This window comes from Podarcis filfolensis (genome assembly GCF_964270895.1).
Source record: "Podarcis filfolensis genome assembly, chromosome: 5".
Classification (NCBI taxonomy): Eukaryota; Metazoa; Chordata; class Lepidosauria; order Squamata; family Lacertidae; genus Podarcis; species Podarcis filfolensis.
In genome coordinates this window covers 50,143,094-50,165,089 of record NC_139608.1, presented here as the reverse complement: position 1 = coordinate 50,165,089, position 21,996 = coordinate 50,143,094, and the positions used below count along the sequence as shown (strand labels likewise).

Here is a 21,996-nt window from a genome sequence, read left to right as displayed (position 1 = left end):
TGAATCATTTTTTAAAATCTCATTCAATCTTGTGAATAAATTCTACAGAGATTTCAACAGTATGCATCTTGCACAGCACAAGAACAGGAAACAGGCCTGTCAATATTTTCAACTAGAAAATATGTAAACTCTGTTGCAAATCAACAAATCAACCTGCAGAGGTTTTTTTCTGTGATGGAATGAAAAAGGTAAACTGACAAACATTAACTATATCTTACGGTAGCAAATTCCAAAGTTTATGCATTGTGTGAAGAACTACTTTTTATAGTCTGTCCTGAATTTTCCAACAGACAATGGCATTGGGAATAGTGAAAGGCAAATTCTCCGTTCTTCAATTTATAATTGGCTTTTTATATATGAAAATTTCAGATGACTCTTGGGGTGAAAAATTAATGTTTGCTGAGAGTTCTCTCTAGCTTATGATGTTTGCACATGCATGTTGAGAGGCATTATTATTTTGCCTCTCAGGAATAGTAGTTTGATTTCATCTCCCTGGCACCCATTTTACAGCACAAGCCATGATGGAAAGTTACTTAGAAAGAGATGAATTAAAGACAACAGCCCACTTTTTCAAAGTTTATAAGAAATAATCAAAATAATTGATCAACCTAAATAAAGAAGATACTCGCCAAACAAAACACTGCTTAACTAGTTTCTATGGTCACATATACTTCAAAACAGTATACAAAGTGCTTCCTTTAGATTAAGAGGTTAATATTTTAAGTTTTTTTCATGCACCTACCAAGCAGTTTGTTCAGTTTTAATGTTAATTATACATGTGCAGAATTTCATTTACTATTCCAGGTTGGAGATTATCTCCTTGAGGAAATGGCACTCAACTCATAATATATGTGAGCATTGTAGGCAGACAAATTCATATTCAAATCAAGTAATTACAGACTTCAGCAACATATTTAATTGGGGAAGCAAATCAGATATACATGTGAACAGGATACCTGCACTTTGTGGAGCCAACTAGAATAATAAGGTGTGATTGATATTTTGCTCATCAAGAATTATTTTAGTGGTTGATTTCCTATGAACTATGCCACATTCTTTCACTTATTTTGAAAATATGATTTGCAAGGCATGAGTATCACAGAACAGGATGTCAGTTGAAGCTGAGCAATCACCTCTTCACAACTTGTACGATTCAACAGTGTGAAGAAAAGAAGGTACAGTGACATGGCATCTGAAGTTGTTCATCTAAGCAGAGCTCAAGAGATGTCAGTGGATATCTATCTATAAACCTTCATGCCAAAGCAAGAAATCAAGAACTAACTGAAAAAAATGAATATGGCATGCTTGACAATTTGGCTGTTTTGGGCCATAACAGCACAATGTTATGTGGCTCCAGTTCTTCCTGGAGGACTGATTTCAGAAGGGGATACAGGGGGACTGGTTTGTAAGGCAGCTCAGTGCTCTATGCTATTTAGTATCTTCATGAAACTGCTACTATCTCAGCATATTATTACTATGCTAATATAACCATAGTCAGGTGGGCTATCTATAAAGAATTAGCTCACTTGCAACTCCTTCCTCTTTACTGGCATTAAAACACCACTTTTTAGCCAGAAATGTAAGCAAAGTTCAAACATGGGTTATATAAAATAAAATAAACTATTAAAATGCAAGTGCAATCAAAAGCCATTTAAATGATAATGTGTGGTTTTGCTTCTGAAGTGGAATTCTCAAATTAAGTAGCAGAACCCAAATTCATTTCAAACACACCATACAGAGAACAGTGCTGTTTTGCATAGAAGATATAAGTCTATTTATATCTATTGCTTATACTTCTGTGAACAATGCCACTCACTTAGCCACTTTACTCCCTATAAATTGTGCCTAGCAATTATACTTGTTTGTATTCATTCCACCATAACACAGTAAGAGCTGACAATGGACGGATGTCCACAGTTGACAAGATTAGTAATATCATTCAAAAACAGTTATTACAGGTAACTTCATCCTATAAACCAACTTGTTTCAACCCAACTAAATGTCACCCAAAACATGGCAAGGTGGACAAATCTACCATTCTACCATAGAAAGGCCACTGGTCTTTAGTTTGTGGGCACGGATTGTGCTCCATATATTCAAACCTGGAGCCATTTTGGTACTTGGATGACCCATGAGACTACCTAAGGCACATTCCCCCTACAGAGAATAACTGGTAGCCATGACCTTCTTGGTGAGTAGTTGCACCATAGAGAAAGATGACTGGAAGGACTAATCAATGGATTTTACTCTTTAGAAATTCAACTGGATTTGTCATATTTATGTTACCAAATTCTCTATCATGTCAAACACATGAAAATCATGCATAATCTGAATAGATTTTGGTACTTAATCCCATGTGAGATAAAAGATGCGTCATATGCCAGAAAAAGCTTAATTGAGATAAAGGATGCGTCATATGCCAGAAAAAGCTTAATTGACAGCATGTGCTTAACATGCAGTGACAAAGCTCTCACAATTTAACAACATGCTGTCAAATAAAAGCAAATACTCTGTAAACATCTTATAGTAGATGGCCTAATAAAGTTCTAGATTTGAACTCTAGTAACTCTGCAGTACCTCCTTTCATCTATTTCAAAGAAGAAATAAAAAAGATTTATAGTCAGGGTGGTTTAATTTTTTAAAAACGGAAATAGATCTTTATAGGATAAATAAAACTTCTGACCCATTAAGTGTGATTCTGTTTCTGTTACTCCTGGAAAAGACTTTCATATTTTACATTCTGCGCCTATGCTGAAAGATAAAATATTTTATATTTCTTCAAAGAAATGAATTTGATTTAAAACATAATGTGTGACTGGATGCATGAATGTCTATTTTATTCCACATAAATGCTTCAGGAAGCTAGTGTATGCAATGTGTTCCTTCCCCAAAGGACAAGGTGTTAAACAGAAATGCACCCCTGTCCTTCACATGATACATTTAGTATGCCTTCCAAAATACACATGGATATTAATTTCTGTATCAGAAGAAGTATATGCAATAATTTACGCTTGAATAACCTACAAGAAGCTTAAAAGGGAGGGAAAGCTGTTCATCTTCTATTTTGACACCTGGCTATGCTAGTGCCCAAGCCTATGCCCCATACCCTGCTAATGGAGTCCACAGAATTGAGCTCCCAGGTTTCAACCATTCCACAGCTGATTTCACTACCTTGGCTCTGGTGAGTATTTAAGGGTATCACCTCTAGATATCTCTGCTTCCAGGAACAGGATGCAATGGTAGGCGCAACTGTCCAGTGTTATTCTGTATCAGCTATCATATTTTATATCAGCTACCAATTAAATCAGACTATTTGGTCACAGCTCACAGCCTACTTTACGCAGCAAATTTCCACTGTATTTCCACCGAGATCTATGAGGCTACATTATGAATGCACATGAGTAGACAGTATGTGGACTGCAGCCTTAGAGTTCTTTCTGCATTTTATTACCTGTTGTTCTTTCCAAACTGTCCTTTAGAGTCTGATTGTAGGTTGTTTTCACTTAAATTGATTTATGAATATAAAATGTAATCAGAAAGCTATGCAGTCGTGCCATTGTAAACTAGACCTCTATATGGACATTAAAGTCATGCCTGAGCTGCAGTATGAACATTAGAAGGCTGATCCTAAATTCAATCAAGAAACTCAAAAGCTACATACTAGCTCATGAAAAAAGACGAAGAAATTCCAAGACCCTGTAGCCTTTTCATTCCAGAAAATGCCCTGACACATTTTGAGCTTTACTGCTTTTCCTCTCTATGCTACAATTCATACATATTAACCAGCTCGTATTGCCATTTTATGCAAACCCTTTTATTATAAAATCAACATTTTCACACTGTGTAATGTATTTTTATTGGATGACATGAACAAATTGATTTTATAATAAAAGCACTTCAAAATAAAGGTATTCTTCAAACTTCCCCCGTTGTCTATTTTATAGTGAATGCAAAGCCCTGTTCCCATGATACTCATGGCTCAAATCTGCCACTTGCAGGCCTGCCTGTTCACAGCTTCTCTGCCTGTGATCCAAGCCATCTGATTTCCAGTAACTGCAGAGGAGTTGGAATTCAAGCTCCTCCCATCACCAGTCAAACACCTAACCTGCTACTACCTAAGGAGGAAAATAATAATGTTGTTGTTTAGTCGTTTAGTCGTGTCCGACTCTTCGTGAACCCATGGACCAGAGCACACCAGGCACTCCTGTCTTCCACTGCCTCCCGCAGTTTGGTCAGATTCATGTTTGTAGCTTCAAGAACACTGTCCAACCATCTCGTCCTCTGTTGTCCCCTTCTTCTTGTGCCCTCAATCTTTCCCAACATCAGGGTCTTTTCCAGGGAGTCTTCTCTTCTCATGAGGTGACCAAAGTATTGGAGCCTCAGCTTCACGATCTGTCCTTCAAGTGAGCACTCAGGGCTGATTTCCTTAAGAATGGATATGTTTGATCTTCTTGCAGTCCATGGGACTCTCAAGAGTCTCCTCCAGCACCATAATTCAAAAGCATCAATTCTTCGGCAATCAGCCTTCTTTATGGTCCAGCTCTCACTTCCATACATCACTACTGGGAAAACCATGGCTTTAATAATAATAGGTTGGGCAGTAATGGCAACAGGCATAAACTCAGCAGGTCTTTATGGTCCTATGGCCCTTTGTCAACTATCTTACTCTTCTCCTTGCTATGTAACTTCTCTATTTTTCCTGTCTGCAGCATGTCCACTTTCTGTGTGCATGTCTGAAGTAACCTCCTTCTCTCTTAGCACCATCCCTCTATCTGCACCAAAGGCTGTGTGTGTGTGTGTGTGTGTGTGTGTGAGAGAGAGAGAGAGAGAGAGAGAGAGAGAGAGAGAGAGATTGCTCCTTGCTGCCATGTCTGGTGCTTTAAAGTGGACAATCATGTGGATCATTATTCAAAGGATTAGTGCCAGATGTTATTCTTAATCCAGGATATGGAAACTGGTTGTAACTTGTCAGTGGTGAAAGCTACACTACACATGGTAAAAGGTTATTATTTCATATTTCCAGGACTAAGCCACAGTACGGAAATATGTTCTGATGGCCTGCTGTCAAATCATTCTTGTAGTTTTACAGAAATAATACTTTCGTTACTGAAAGTCTGAACTGTTAAAAAACAAACTGCATGCAACCATGAGTAACTGTTCCTCAACACATTAAAAGCTTTAATGTATTTGTTTATTTGGTTGGTGCTGGTGATCACTGTGTTTGTTTCTTCAAAAACAGCATTTGAATTCAATAATTTATGTCATATGCATCATTTCTGACTCAGAGGGGCTGGGGTGTGGCTTTGCCCAAAAGCCATGCTCATTATCTCCAACATACATTTAAAGCATGTCTTGAGTTACACTTTAGTAGTCTGTCAGGATCCTGCTGAGGGTCGTCTAGAAGTCATCTAGCCATAGGAGAGTTAAGAGGGCAAAGGTTGATGCAGGACATGATGTTTTAAGGAACAAGCCTGTTGATTAATGTAACCTTCTCAACTCCACACCCAGCTTACACTCTGTTGCACATCCAAGTCTTTGAGATTCATTGTCTTAGGCAGAAGAGCCACAATGGGGCCATCTTTAGCTTGTCCATTATCGCTTGGTTCAGGATGTAGTAATTGTTCGTGCATGTCACAGCTTTGCAATTTTATAGCCATCTGGCCTTGAACCTTTTCCTAAAAATGGGGTGGGCTGATATGGATTCTCACTTCATGTGTACTTCTCACACCACCAAAGCACTCCTTGAGGTAGGTAGCACAGAAATGTCTGCTGGATGATTTATTCTAGCACTGACGTGACCTTGCACGGCAATGTCATGTCGTGCTGCTGTTGGAATGGCCAGCGCAATGAGCAATCCTCTGCATCAGACTCTTCGCTCCATTCATCCTCGTTATCACTCATAGTCTGGGTGTGGTCTGTTGCCCCAGAAGAGGTATTGCCTATAAGATTTGTACTATTGTTAGGTTGATGCACCTTCTAGTCTCTGCCCTAGAAACCATTTGCGCTTCAGCAGATGGATGGTTCTATTGCAGCTGTGGCTGTTGAGGAGGTGCAGACTGCAGGGCTGGAACTACAGATGAAATCAAAGCTTGAATCTCCTTGGAGCATAGCTGTCAACTTTTCCCTTTTTTAAAGGGAAATTCCCTTATTCCGAATAGGATTCCTCGCAAGAAAAGGGAAAAGTTGACAGCTATGCCTTGGAGGTGTCCACCTGCAAAGCTTCCTTAAGGGTTAACAGTAGTTCTCTGGGCAGCTGCAATCACCATGGCAAAGTTTGTGTCAGGGGCTGAACTCTCTGCTGTGATTAAATGTTATGATTATGGGTTCTGTACCAATATTATTTCATTTCTTCTAATTTATTTATTTTGTTTCATTTTAATTTTTTTGAATAAAATTCATTTAATTAATCCTCTCTTTTAGAAATGGCCACTAGAAGTAAACAATACACTCAAAATGACAACTAGGTGTTGTGTGTTTTAGGCTGCCACACTCCAATGGCTACCAGATGTTGTCCCCTGTGTCTACTAATGGAGTCTAATTTGGCAGTTGGAGAATTGGCAGGGGGAAAGTAGCCATTAAAATATCTTGCCACTGCCTCTACTCTGATCTGGACTATAGCCTGTGGTTGTAGTTTCTTAGGGGCTAACCACTGACATTGATGGAGGCAAGGAAAGGTCATTTAAATGCTGCATCTGATTGTGGAGATAAGAAATAAAGGCTGGGGTCAACTGATTGTTGCGCAGCAAGGAGAGTTAATCTATTAGCAAACCCAGGTTAATCAGGTAGGCAATCTAGGATTAAGTATTTATCATTCTACAATTAATTTTGTAATCTATCTGCAATTAATTAATTAGAAATCTACAATTAATTATTTAGCTAATTAGAAAATGCACACACCATGAAATAAAATAAAATGACAAAAGTAATAACACAGGAAGGAAAAAAGTGGTAAATTCAGCCATGTGGCAAATTCAGCCAGTGTTTTAAAGCATCTGGCTCAGACCAGGACCCCTAGATGTTTCTATCTCCATGGGGAAAGGGAACAGTAGTGAAGCCAATATAAGGCTACAGGCAGCACACAAGGCAAGCAAGCACTTGGACCAATATAATTCAAAGCATTTCTATAAAGAAAGTAAAGTTCCTGTCTTGGATCCCTAGACAGTGCTAATGCCACCCAGGTCCAAGAAGATCAGTATGGGAGATAGGTGCATTACATTAAAAGCAACAAATAACTACAGTGAAGAGTCTGTACAGGGCTGGCCCAACCATTAGGCAGAGTGAGGTGGCTGCCTCAGGCAATAGTTGCTGGGATGTGAGGAGCAGGAGAGGTGTTGAAAGACAGAGCTGTGTGCGCACACCATGGCCTGCCCCATGTCCCCTAAGCAGTGTATTAGCAGAGTTGAAGTAACATTCAACTGCTAGTCTAGTTCGATTCTGTACATGGAATAAAGCGGGGTGGGCACAATCTCATAATTCACACTGGGAAGCCTTGGGCCTATCCTAAGCAAAAGGAAGAAGCAGCTTCAAATTCTATAACTTATTTAAACATTATTTCCTCAAAGCTGTAAGGAAAAACAAAGAAAATATACACAAGCCAATATAAGATCCCTGTAGCAAGTCATAAAAGAACACAGTATACAAAAGATGCTGGTAGGGAACCATTCCTACACAGCTGCAGAGAAAATGCACCTCTAAAGGAGCTCCAGGGGATACCTGAGGGAGGCAAGCTATCTTGGCATTCCAAGCAAAGAAATGTTAATTGCTCATTCCCAAGTAAGACTGCTATGAGAAAATGGATGGCAAACAACAGGATTTCAGGCTCTGAGTATCAAGCCCCCACTCTCAAAAAAATGTATGAGAAAGCTAATATATACAAGTGTTTCTGTTTTGTTTTAAGGAAACAGCTTTATTAGTTACATTAAGCCAACTTATTAACTGTCAAAACACTTATTTCCACCAGACTCAGAGATGCATTAATAATAAATATCTGTCCCAGAGACTCACAAATGGTAGAATGTAAATCTGTTAAGCCATTGCCAAGAATCAAGCTAAAAAGAATTACAGAACCCCTTTTTTTGCTCCACCATTTCATTGATTGGGATAGGAGAGCAGTGAGTCAAAGGGGGATGGAGTGTTTAATGAAAGGGCTTTCCGTGTGGAATAAAATGTCAAGGACATTTGCACAACTGAGGCTATAAATTCCACTTACTCTGGACAAGTGGCATGTGTAATTGTTTGTAATGTAAAATCTAAAACATAAATGAACATTTAAACCAAGTTGAAATGCATTTTGGAGTTATTGTACTCTATTTGAAAATACATGATATGCAAAATAAAAAGTTATTAGTGAAAACTTAATAGCCAAGGGTTTATACTTGTCATACAGTCTTTGAAGCTAAATGGTGACATCCAATATTGCTCATACTCAGAATGGACGCATTTAAATCAATAGACAAGTAATTTAAGTGTGTCTTAGTTGATTATTATCCATTATCTGAAATCCCTTCTTTGTTCCCAAAATGAACTGTGAAATAAGATTTACACACACACACACACACACACACACACACACACACATATATATACACACACATATATATATGTATATGTATATGTATATGTGTGTGTGTGTGTATGTATATATACATACACAAAACAGAACCAAAGCAGATTAAAAGGGCTCATTGGACTGGTGCAGATCACAATCTATGGTTAAGAGGTCTAGAGTAAGCTGCTGCACTAGGTGCTTACCTGCTCTCTCATACTAATTCCCCCCACATGACTTCATCATGGTTAAAATATGTTAGCACCAATCATAATAATGGTTTATAACTACTCACTGGTTCATCAAAACAGAAAAAAGGGAGAAATGATTTGGGGGAATGGAAGAAGGTTACAATTGCAGAGGGGGCAGAGAAAGAATGGGAGTAACAGCCGTTCAAGTCCTCTTGGTACTCTGCTGCAAAAGCTGCCAGCAAAGTGAGCTATTAAGCTATTAAGAGCTATTAAGAGAAGAAGAGAAAGACAAACCAAGCAGCTCTCAGCCACAACTGTAAGCTCCCTCCCTCAAGTGGTTTGGCTCCCCAAAATGAAACTGGAAACAGCCAAAATTTACTATCTGCAAATAGGATGGGAGATTGGAAGTGGCTGTTTTTGTTCACCCCTAGTTTAAGCTCCTTTCCTGAAAGGAGGCTCACCATTCAGGGAAAAAAAAGCTTGCAATCAAACCCAAATAAGAGCACAAGCAAAGAAAACTCTGAGATAATCAAGAAGCGAGCCATGTAATATATACTTGTTATGATTCCATTTTCACATGTTAGAAAAAATACTTAACCTTAAATATGGGAAGACAGCCGTCAGAATGCGAGTGTGACTATTCACAAGTCAAATCACCAAAAAGGGGGGGGGGGGAGCTGTGGTACTTCAGTACCTGCATAATGCAGACTGTGTGGTCTACGATGTTTTTAAGAATTATACAAAAGGGGTAAAATATCCAAGTTTGAACATCACATAACTTCGCATATATCAATTGTTGAGAGTGGAAAATTTACCTGAAGAAGGTAACAAAAAACTGTACCAGGTCCATGATGGTATTGTGTTGTGAAAATGCGATCTGAAAAGAGAAAGAAAGTGGGGGGGAAACATGGTCATTTTTTACTGAGGCTGCTTTAGACAAAGGTGTTCTGTCTAGCTGGTTAAATGAAAACAGAATGGCTGAAGTCAACCTGTTATTGATAATATACATCATTTTCTAAGGCCTACATTATGTAAGCAAGTTATGTTACCAATCCATCAAGTCTAACCATTTTGAGAGGGTTTTTTTTTTTTACAATCAAGTGGTATATACATTTTATCAAACAAACAACCTTGTCCTGCCTAATATCTTAACTCCAGATTAAGAGCTGGATAGACTAGAAACATGAATGTATTCTATACGAACCTAAGCCCAATTCAATATACAGTATTTGACTTGGGTAAGAACATAAGAACTTAGGAATAATATGACAGCTAGTCTTTTGTTTTTGCCTGAATTTGGAGGGATATTTGGGGAAATAATTCAGGGGTAGGGGTTTATAATTATGGCAGGGAAAGAGGGAATATTGGTGACAAAACACAAAACGTATTTTATGCTGGTTAATTAAGATTGTTAAATTAGTACAAAGCAAATAAAATAATTCAGAAAAAACAAATATATTGTTACACGCCACCCTAATTCTGCCAAGCAATAGCAAAATGCCAGGGGTCTTGGCACTTAACCAGGGTTTTTGTTCCTTTGGAATGAGACACACTGGAGACTAGTGTCTTTAAGAAATATGGTTTATTTTACACATATTTACAACCTGGGTTTTGATGCAGGAAGTTCAGAACATTACATTCCAAGAGTGTTTCCTGTTGCTCATCTCATAACTTCAGCAAGCTTGGTTACCAAGCAGCAGCCACTCATGTTCCCCAGTTTCTCAGTGTAGTCTCTCCCAGCCAGCACCGCATGAAGCCCCCACTTCCTCAAAACCTCTGATTTTGTGAAAGGGCACATTTTTTCTTCTGTGATATCACACACCCCATTACCCTGGCCATCTCCTCCCATCCCAGCTTACATCATTGAACACTGAAATCTTGAATCTAACATTTGTCTTTGATCATTACATTTAAAAAAAATGGTATACAAGAAGCTTGTAAGATATTTCAATCCAACACATGAAAAGAGACTTCTACATGTAGCTTTCTTGCTAGATGAGGAACAATAGGCATGCATGCAAATGGCAATACAGGCAAGTTCTGCTCCCAGGTTCATCTGCATGCACAGAGCCATTTTCAAAAAATAGCGCTCTACTCTTCTTGCTGGAGACTGGATTTAACAGACAGTTGGCAATTACAGATTTCCAAACCATGGTTGAATGTAGGTCTCTTGGAAGGTTCAAAATAGCTTACACTAGTCTTCTCTTTGCAACACATCCTTAGTTGTTGGGTTTTTTAAAAAAACAACTACTTTCAATACATATTTAACATTTAAAAAACAAAAATAAAACTGCACCAGCTAATGATATCCCTAGAGTCAACCTGGTTCAGTGTTTTGTAGTATATATGCAGAACTTTCAGTAATTCTGTTTTCAATTACTTTGCAAAAAAGTACTGCACAAGTTGCTTACATGAGCATATTTCCACTTAAAGGTGATAGTCATGGAATAATTTACTTCCTTGTTGCACCACAACCAAATATTCTAATCCTAATCTGTTCCTTTTCCTGCATTGCCACCATATTTCCTTGCGTACCTTCTTAGCATCACATTTCGTGCACAGCAATTTTGGGGGGATTATTAAATACTGCATCGGCTTCTGCACCTCAACTTTTCCTAATGGAAGTGGCTTGATTATTTATTTAACTGAAGCATTATTTCCCACTCTTCAGCCAAAAAAAAGGCTCCCAGTTTATTTTTTACACAGAGTAACAATAAAATAATACCTGTTCTCAGTTTTGCAGTCTGAATGACACAACAGAAAAGAAGAATGGATGGGGACGGGAGGGAGAGGGAAAGTGAGTGGATGGGGCTTTAAGTCTTTTCTCCTGTTTCCCAACTCATGTGCCCTATAGAAAAAAACCTCTGGAAATTATTGTACGGAATACATTTAATTCTTCATAATTTCGCTTTCCACAGATAATAGTATCACAGGATGTTAGATGCTGCAACACAGTGTCAGGCAGAGACTAATTTATCATGGGTGAAATCATTAAGCCCAGGGGCTTACCTGGGACCAAGGGCGCCAGCTCCATGCCCAAAAAACATGGAGGCAAAGCACGGAGCTGAGTGCGGCTCAGCTCCAGTGGTGGCTCCTTCTCTTCCTTCTCTTCCTCTTGGCGTGAATGAAAAGTGAGTGATTTGCTTGTGCATGGTAAGCTATGGTTTATGGCTTACAGCAGAGCTGTCCAAACTTTTAATATCGGTGACACACTTTTTAGACATGCATCATTTCACGACACAGTAATTTAGTTTTACTAGCAAACTAGAGATTAAGCTAACTCCTTTCAAGCCCTGGGAGGAGTGTGGGGAACATTCCTGCAACACACCTACACACTGCAGCTGACACACTAACAAGTCATGACACACAGTTTGGAAAGTTCTGGCTTACAGCTTCATGAAAACAGCCAAAGAAACGCACGTGAATTGCAGAAATAATTTCCCCCAGTTAAAAGCCAGTATCAGGCAGCAGAACAAGAAAAGACCTCTGCCTAAGGCTTTCGAGATCTGTCATTAGACAGGAGAGACCATTTGGGGCTACATAAACCAATGATCAAAACAAAAAAATTTTTTTCCTTCCAGTAGCACCTTAAAGACCAACTAAGTTAGTTCTTGGTATGAGCTTTCGTGTGCATGCACACTTCTTCAGATACACTGAAACAGAAGTTGCCAGATCCTTCTATATAGTGTGGCAACTTCTGTTTCAGTGTATCTGAAGAAGTGTGCATGCACACGAAAGCTCATACCAAGAACTAACTTAGTTGGTCTTTAAGGTGCTACTGGAAGGAAAAACATTTTTTTGTTTTGACTATGGCAGACCAACACGGCTACCTATCTGTAACATAAACCAATGATGTAAGACATATATTGCAGTCTGTAGGGTTTCTTCAGAGTACTAGTTTTAAATGGGAAGATAAAATACAGATAAAATATAAACAATTTCCAACAGAGTTCTATCATAGTTATATTATTAAAAAGCCATTTGTTGAAGGAGGTTTTACATTCTGCATGATGATAATAATTTTCACTTATCGTATCAGAATTCATTTGAATTGTTCATTACACACATACACAAATATATTATCAAGGAAAACTACTGCAATCAATAATCACAGTCCAGTTGATTATACCACGGTAGTCATATGAAAATATTTTAACCTCAGTTATTTCATAAGGAGGTAAGTATGTGAATTTTCATCATATCAAAAGGCAACCAAATACACTATTAATGAATAAATGATGTATAGATTACTGAAGAAGCTTGTGGATGTAATCTCAGAGCCTCGGTCAATACCAAATCCCTCTTTTTTAATGTTTTGTAATCTCCTCTAGGAAGGCATCACCCAAATTTTCAGTCTGGCTTGGAAGTGTATAGCAGAAACACACAGTAAGGTCACTGCTGTTTCCCTCCCCTACAATTTTTACTCATGTACTCTGAATTAGCCTTCCATGCCCCAGGCCATGGACCTCTTCACAAGTATAAATTTCCTTTACATATAGTGCTATAGATAGTCTCCTCGGTGTGGAACATCTCAAATCAGAACCATTTCTCCCTCAGTCAAATCCTATCCTAATCCCTACCTCACATTTCAAATCAAGTCCTATCTCTGTCCCTGTCAAACTCCAGCTCTTTCTTTCTCTATCCCTAATTTAAGAAACTCCCTCAGAAACTGCTCATTTTATTCTCTCCCCTGCCCCCTGCTCTGGCTAGCTGTCTTGGTAGCTTAATCAGAGAGAGGCTCCAGCACTCTGGTGGAATTTCTGAGGGACTGCATCACTGGACACTGGTCTGGCTCTGCTGTCTGCCACACCATCTCTTACCAGAAGTCCTTCCTCAAGGAAGTGGAGACCTTGTCAGTAAGGCATGAGACACTTAATCTCAAGGTCGTGGGTTCAAGCCCCACATTGAGCAAAAGGGTGCCTGCATTCCAGGGGGTGGACTAAATGACCCTCGTGGTCCCTTTCAACTCAACAATTCTATGATTCTATGAAGCCAAACCTTTCATGAAAACAACACCTGTGCGGCTAGTGATTTACTTCCAGTATTCTCCTCTCTCTTCCTGGTCCACAACCTTCAGCAGGAAGGAGTGATGAAGAAACCCACTTGTGCCCCAAAACCCTTCAGCTTCCTGCCCACAGTCTCATAGTCCTATACTATGGTAGTTCAAGCCATAATACATGTGAAGGACATGCTCACAGGCATGATCACAAATCAAGTTTAGGAAAGTTAAGCATGATAAACCAGATTTGAAACTTCAGATTTACAATAAATGACTCCAATCCACAAAAAGTCTAAACCAGGCTTCCTCAACTTCGGCCCTTCAGATGTTTTGAGACTACAATTCCCAGCATCCCTGTCCACTGGCCCTGCTAGCTAGGGATCATGGGAGTTTTAGGCCAAAAACATCTGGAGGGCCGAGGTTGAGGAAGCCTGCTCTAAACCTTCCAATACTTCTCGGTGACTAGGTTTTTATTTTATTTGCTCCACACTAAAATACATGTTTCTGCCAGCATCAGTTATGACAGCAAAAAAAAAAAATCTTTTCACATTCATTAATTACATTCTTTCATTTTTCATTGTTAATAAATTAAGAAATTATAAATAGGAAAAACAAAAAAAGACAGTAAAACTTTAGCAGAGGGGTTACTAATCACTGAGCCCTGATGACATATATAATATGATACGGTCGGGCACAATGCAAAGTAAACTGCCTGGAGAGTGCTGATATGGATACTTAAACTCTATAAAATTATTACTTCTTACAGTATCATCAAAAATTGTAATTGAATTTCTTCCTGGATAAAATTATTATGCACTCCCACAGAGCCAAAATGCATGTTCTGTCGTAGAAGGAGTTGGTATTGACAAAGTCTTAAGATTAACGCATTTTAGTGTCAATTGTCTGCTATATTTTCCCAAGGAAAACAAGTAACACCCCTTCTGACTAAGACAAACTTTCAACTTTAGAAGTACAAGAGACAACAATTAGATACAAGAGGCAAATGAAAAAATGTTATGTGGCATTTTCATTTAGAGGAACAGGAAAAGAACAAATTACAATTTCCTGCCTCGTTTTACCTAAAATAAAATGCACTATATGTGAAATATCCAAATAATAATTCATTTTAGAACACATGACACTAATATGGGCTAGTATTAAAAATGCCTTGCCATGTTGCAGGTTGTGGAGCTTCTTCTTCCTCAGTGCTTGATTTCCAGCTGAAATATGTGTACGTGTATAGACACATCCACCGGCTCTGTATTAAATCTGAGACACGTGGTAAATGGGAGGGTGATCTCTGTGGTATCTGTTCTCAACAGAGTAGAGCAGAGTTCCCACCAGGTGCAACAGGGTGGATGGGGGACCACACAAAATACCTTATGGTGCTCCATAAGCCAGTCATAAAAAAGTACTGTTTTAAGCTGTGCTACTGCCCTTGTGTCCCATTTTTTGAGGTTGAAATAAACCCTTTTTAGGCAAATGCCTTCCACAGGTATGGAGAATGTGTAGGAGGGGAAGTGAAACAGCATCTACTGACCCACCTCAACATGTTTGGAGCAACATCTGAAAAAAGACAAATGCTCTCTACATTATCACAAATGCTGAACATTCAAAGATTCCCATCTGGGTGAAGAACCTATGGCAGGTTCTGTTTTCACATATCACATCCATCAGATAGATATTGGGGAACTCATGGATGACAGTCAATGTGGGATTAAAGGTAGAGGTAAAGGTATATCGACCTTGCCGATCAGAAGATCAGCAGTTCGAATCTGCGTGAAGGAGTGAGTTCCCATTGCTCTGTCCCAACTTTTGCCAACCTAGCAGTTTGAAAGCATACCAGTGCATGCAGATAAATAGGTACTGCTGTGACAGGAAGGTAAACAATGTTTTCGTGTCCTCTGGCACTTGTTATGGTGTTCCATGTGCCAGAAGCAGTTTAAGTAAGATCCCATGGACAGTAATACTAAAAGGAAAGGGAGTTCATGATGGCTGGGAGTTTGTTAAGAGGGAGATAGTAAAAGCACAACTTCAGGCAATACCAATGAGACGGAAACATAGAAGATGCCTAAAGAGGCCAGGGTGGCTATCTAAAGAACTTTTAACTGAGTTAAGATTAAAAAAGGATGTGTACAAAAAATGGAAAAGGGGGGAAACCACCAAAGAGGAATTCAAACAAATAGCCAGCACATGTAGACACAAAGTCAGAAAAGCTAAAGCACAGAATGAACTCAGGCTTGCTAGAGAGGTTAAAAGCAACAAAAAAGGCTTTTATGGGTATGTCCGTAGCAAATGGAAGAACAAAGAAACAGTGGGGTCACTCAGAAGAGAAGATGGTGAAATGCAAACAGGGGACACAGAAAGGGCTGAACTCCTCAATGCCTTCTTTGCCTCAGTCTTCTCCAATAAAGAAAACAATGCCCGACCTGAAGAATTTGGAGCAAATGATTCAGCAGAGGAAACACAGCCCAGAATAACTAAGGAGATAGTACAAGAATACTTGGCTAGTTTAGATGCATTCAAGTCTCCAGTGCCAGATGAACTGCATCCAAGAGTATTAAAAGAACTGGCAGGTGTGATCTCAGAACCACTGGCAGTCATCTTTGAGAATTCCTGGAGAACAGGCGAAGTCCCGGCAGACTGGAGGAGGGCAAATGTTGTCCCTATTTTCAAAAAGGGGGAAAGAGAGGACCCAAATAATTATCGCCCAGTCAGTCTGACATCAATACCAGGGAAGATTCTGGAGCAGATCATTAAGCAAACAGTCTGTGAGCACCTAGAAAGGAATGCCGTGATCACCAATAGTCAGCATGGATTTCTGAAAAATAAGTCATGTCAGACTAACCTGATCTCGTTTTTTAACAGAATTACAAGCCTGGTAGATGAAGGGAACGCAGTGGATGTAGCCTACCTTGATTTCAGCAAGGCATTCGACAAGGTGCCCCATGATATTCTTGTAAAGAAGCTGGTAAAATGCGGTCTTGACTATGCTACCACTCAGTGGATTGGTAACTGGCTGACTGACCGAACCCAAAGGGTGCTCATCAATGGTTCCTCTTCATCCTGGAGAAGAGTGACTAGTGGGGTGCCACAGGGTTCTGTCTTGGGCCCGGTCTTATTCAACATCTTTATCAACGACTTGGATGATGGACTCAAGGGCATCCTGATCAAATTTGCAGATGACACCAAACTGGGAGGGGTGGCTAACACCCCAGAGGACAGGATCACACTTCAAAACGACCTTGACAGATTAGAGAACTGGGCCAAAACAAACAAAATGAACTTTAACAGGGAGAAATGTAAAGTATTGCACTTGGGCACAAAAAATGAGAGGCACAAATACAAGATGGGTGACACCTGGCTTGAGAGCAGTACATGTGAAAAGGATCTAGGAGTCTTGATTGACCACAAACTTGACATGAGCCAACAGTGTGACGCGGCAGCTAAAAAAGCCAATGCAATTCTGGGCTGCATCAATAGGAGTATAGCATCTAGATCAAGGGAAGTAATAGTGCCACTGTATTCTGCTCTGGTCAGACCTCACCTGGAGTACTGTGTCCAGTTCTGGGCACCACAGTTCAAGAAGGACACTGACAAACTGGAACGTGTCCAGAGGAGGGCAACCAAAATGGTCAAAGGCCTGGAAACGATGCCTTATGAGGAACGGCTAAGGGAGCTGGGCATGTTTAGCCTGGAGAAGAGGAGGTTAAGGGGTGATATGATAGCCATGTTCAAATATATAAAAGGATGTCATATAGAGGAGGGAGAAAGGTTGTTTTCTGCTGCTCCAGAGAAGCGGACACGGACCAATGGATCCAAACTACAAGAAAGAAGATTCCACCTAAACATTAGGAAGAACTTCCTGACAGTAAGAGCTGTTCGACAGTGGAATTTGCTGCCAAGGAATGTGGTGGAGTCTCCTTCTTTGGAGGTCTTTAAGCAGAGGCTTGACAACCATATGTCAGGAGTGCTCTGATGGTGTTTCCTGCTTGGCAGGGGGTTGGACTCGATGGCCCTTGTGGTCTATTCCAACTCTAAGATTCTATGATTCTATGATTCTAAGTCATGCTGGCCACATGACCAGGAAAGCTGTCTGCGGACAAACGCTGGCTCCCTCAGCCTCAGTGAGATGAGTGTTGCCTTTGACTGCACTTAACCATACAGGGGTCCTTTACCTTTAAAGGTAGAGTCCCCTTCAATGTGTTTGCTGCACAAGAGGAGACAGTTAATTTGAAAAGGGCTCTAGTGACCAACTGAGTGGTCCCCTAGTGAGCATAACTATTATGAAAGGGTTTGAACCCTGGTTTTCCCCATCTTAGTAGGACACTCTACATACCACATCAGATTTCTCAGTAGGACCAAAAGTAAGGTGCAAAGTGGGTCCCCCCCTCCAAGGCCTCTCTTTCATGATGCCAGAAGTGCTTAGGCCCTGGTGCTCTGAAGCTGACAGGAACATTAGCACACCAGGGCCTGATTGCAATCCCAGACTGGTGTCTGAATGCTTACAAACTGAAATCATTATTCTTCATAGAAACAATTTAGTTATAAAACAGAACCCACAGACACAGTCCTCCATTATTATAGCCTACTACTGCATTTAAAGTTTAAAGTAACTGATGAGTTTTATATTTGTTTAAAAATATTCCATAACATACAGTGCTGGAAGACCCATACAAAGTTCAAAATGTTTACCCTTGCAGGCACTATATATAAACATGTGTGTTTGTGTGCACATGTATATATAATTTCTGGCTATCCTAGAGCAGCACGCTTATTAAACAAATGGTTTGCTGCAGTGACCTAATAAAAGTGGTAACAATCACATGTGGGGTTTTTAATACACATATAACTCTCTCTTTTAATAATCAAATTGTCAAAGCGTTCTTGCAGTTTGGAAAAGGTTGGTTGGGAAATGTAGAAAGTTAAAATGAGTTTTTTACCTGAATATTGAAATCATTCATAATTCTACACTAAGCCTGCAAATTATAGAGGTTACATTCCACAGATCACATCTAAAGTCAAAATTGTGTAAAGTCAAAACCTATTGGATTAAATGGGAGATGGGATTGCCAGTGTCTTTCATCCCAGAACCCTGCCTGTTTTATTTTATTTTTAAAAAATGCTATGCACATAAGACTGAATGCACACAAGTTAAATATTCGTAAGTTGCAGGCTTAATGCATTTGGAAAATCTGCATGACATTGGTGAGATGCCAAGGAAAGGGTAAAGCAGTTTCCAAAATATAAAGACAGCAATCTTTCAAATGTTATTTTTATGAATGAAGCTAGTGCTATAAAACTATGGAAGCTATGGAATAATAAAAACTGTGTTTTTGCAATAGTGCTTGTGCTTTACTTGATTTCACCAGATTAGCATATTTATGAGGTTACTTGCAGAGCCTCAAGGTTTAACCCACAAATCAAAAGGTTTTTATCAGCGGGAGTAATAGATTACATGGAAGTCTGTGGCCTATTATATCCCAAAGGTATCTGCCTTTCATAACATTTATGTTTCTAGTGCTACTCTGTAGAAATCCCATTTTGCGATCTTTGCGTGGCACCAATTTCATCTGTACTTCGTTGAACATCCAAACCAAGTTTCCCTCAGCAGATCATACAGGCTCATTCTTGTAGCACCTGCCTTTGTCTTGATCAGCCATTGATAATACCATCAAAAACAGAGATGCTCACAGTCTCTCTCGTTGGCATAGTCAGGATATTTCAATCAAATGAGAACCAAAAGTCTATTTTATATAAACATTATGACCACCATACTCATCTTGTAAATCCAGTGAAACTATTTTGATAAGGAAACCTTCATGCTGGACAGACAAGTTTCCATTAGTACAGCTCAGTGCTGGCCTTACTATTAAGAAGAGTGAGGCAACTGCGCCAGGCAGTTAATTTAAGGTGCCATGAAAGGGAAGCTTTGTATTATTATTAAAAATAATATTTGCAAATGAAACAACAAAGTAAAATACACCATAAAAATAGTCATAAAGGCAAGGAGAATAAAAGTACATGCTTTTTTAAAGTTAAAAAATGAATAACATAAAATATATTCTATAGTGGGATACAAGTTTCATATTTAAACAAAATTTATCAATTATTCATAAACCTCACCAGATAAAATAATATTTAGTAGCAATGTGACAACCATGAAATTGCTTGGTCATATAAATCACAAACAGCCCCCAAACAGATCCAATGTCTGAGGGGTCCATGCTGCCCCTGGCGACATGTATCTCATGGGTCAGTTATTCAGAGACAGCAATAAACACAACTTTTGAAAACCCCAAGTCCAAAGAGTAACAAGCTGCATCCTTCAATTCTTGAGAAATCACCAAATGAGCGGCGACCAGAAGATATAAAATTCCTGACAAATAATATTGACATTAGCACCATCAAAAATGAATAAAAGACGTAATTTCGGATCCAAAGTGACCTGTTTTCCAATAACAATACTAATTTCTGTTACAACAGGGCAGGAGTTAAGAGTTCAACAACATCTGGAGGGCCATAGCTTCCTCATACCTGTCATACAGGATCTTGCACAGACCACTGCATCCAGCTGTCATCAACAGCACCATACATTTGATAAACAATGAGTGTGGGGAAGCAGGTTATATTATCATGTCACCTGGAATTTGGTAAAGCAAGTCTTAATCTATGTGAGAGATTGGGTCTTATTTTACAGATGAAGTGTGGCATACAGCTAGAGAACATGAGAGAAGACTCAGGAGAACAAAGGTAACCTTCTATTCCTCTGGATGAAGTGAGGAATAGTAAAAAAAACAACGTCCACAGCAGCATTTCCTTATGAGATGGGAAACGATAGGTCACTCAAAAGTTTGGGATGGTTACATGGGTTGCTAGCATCCTAGAGGAAAAGCCTAGGAGATGGTGAACAGCAATGGTTGCTGACTGTTCCTAAAATGCTATCTTCTTTTACTCCTTTCTCTCACTACTTTGAAATAGGCTTATGGAAAAAAACAGCCTGATAGCAGGATAATGATCTGGCTGTGTACTCCAAACCAGTCCTTCCTTTAAAGGATCACTGTGTGGATAGTTGAGAGCATTCTCCTCAGCTTGTTATCATACTCAAGAAAAGTCATTCACAATTTAATTCTAGTTTACTTGCCTGCATCTTTTCTTGCAAAGCATGGCAAACTGCTCCCTCTGCTAGTCTTATAATCCCATGGTAAACAAACACTGTACTTAAATAAGGGTGAACGCTAGAACAAGTACTTTAAATTTATTTACATGTATGCCTGAATGTTACTGCCTTTTATTTGAGAACCCTGGCATTTTCTTATGTTCCTTAATTCATAAAGAGGTGGGAATATTTTATGTAGCCCCTTAGGGGAAATGTCAAATACATTAACTTGAGAGTCTGGTAACCTGAGATGCTCTTCTTAACATAACCTCTGATTGAAAGATGCCAGAACGTCACCACAGCAATTCAAGGAATTGTAATATAGCACTTCATCGCACTTCACACATATTCATAACAGTCCCATTGAAATTCCAGAAGTGTATTTTCAGTACTTCTACAAGATATGGAGTTCTCTCTTTGTAACTAAGGGGGATTTATATTCATGCTTAATAGTCCCTTCATGATATGATTTTTTCCCCACACATGGATTTATTCTGTTTGCAAGCTGCTGTTTTAATTAAGGTAACCATTTGCTATTTTCACAGCAAAATCCATGGCCTGAATGATGGGATCTTGTTGAGGGAAAAGGATGTACTTCCAGTGTCCAAGAACTGCAGGCTTTCAAGTTGCAAAACCTCTCAGTCAGGAATGGGGAAACACGCTTTATTGATCTGTGACTTAAGACACTTGCTCCCAAGTATACCTGTGGTTTATTTAGGGTCAACTGCCTGTACTATAGGAATATGGGGTGAAACAGTGAAACACAAAATGGGAGGGGTCATGACTTCCATTCCAAGAGCTAAGAGGTCTGCTTCACAGCTGTAAGGAAGGATGCAGCATGGATCATGATGTTTCATTATAGCACAAAGCCAAATGACTACCCATGCATTCAAGCCCAATTTGTGACATACATAATCAGAAAATATAGGGACAGGGTGTTTTCAATTTTTGCATTTTCCCATAAACGTAATAAAATGCATTTTTCTTTCAATTCAAAAGTTTAACAGTTGTATGCAGTGAAGTTATCCCACTAGCACAAGGTCTTCTGCCTGTACAATGCGGCTTCCTTTTCCTCTCTTCTTCCTGTGCGCCCTTTCAAACA

At 39.3% G+C, this 21,996-nt stretch overlaps 1 protein-coding gene across 3 annotated transcripts in view; it reads right to left on the bottom strand.

Moving 5' to 3' along the window:
- The window catches only part of ATRNL1 (attractin like 1), a 503,181-nt gene that overhangs the window by 243,615 nt on the left and 237,570 nt on the right, over positions 1-21,996 (bottom strand). For all 3 annotated transcript variants that reach the window (XM_083616673.1, XM_083616675.1, XM_083616674.1), the window contains one exon: positions 9,552-9,613. In XM_083616673.1, the coding sequence (XP_083472799.1) occupies positions 9,552-9,613 (62 nt within the window). The remainder of the gene's footprint in view (positions 1-9,551; positions 9,614-21,996) is intronic.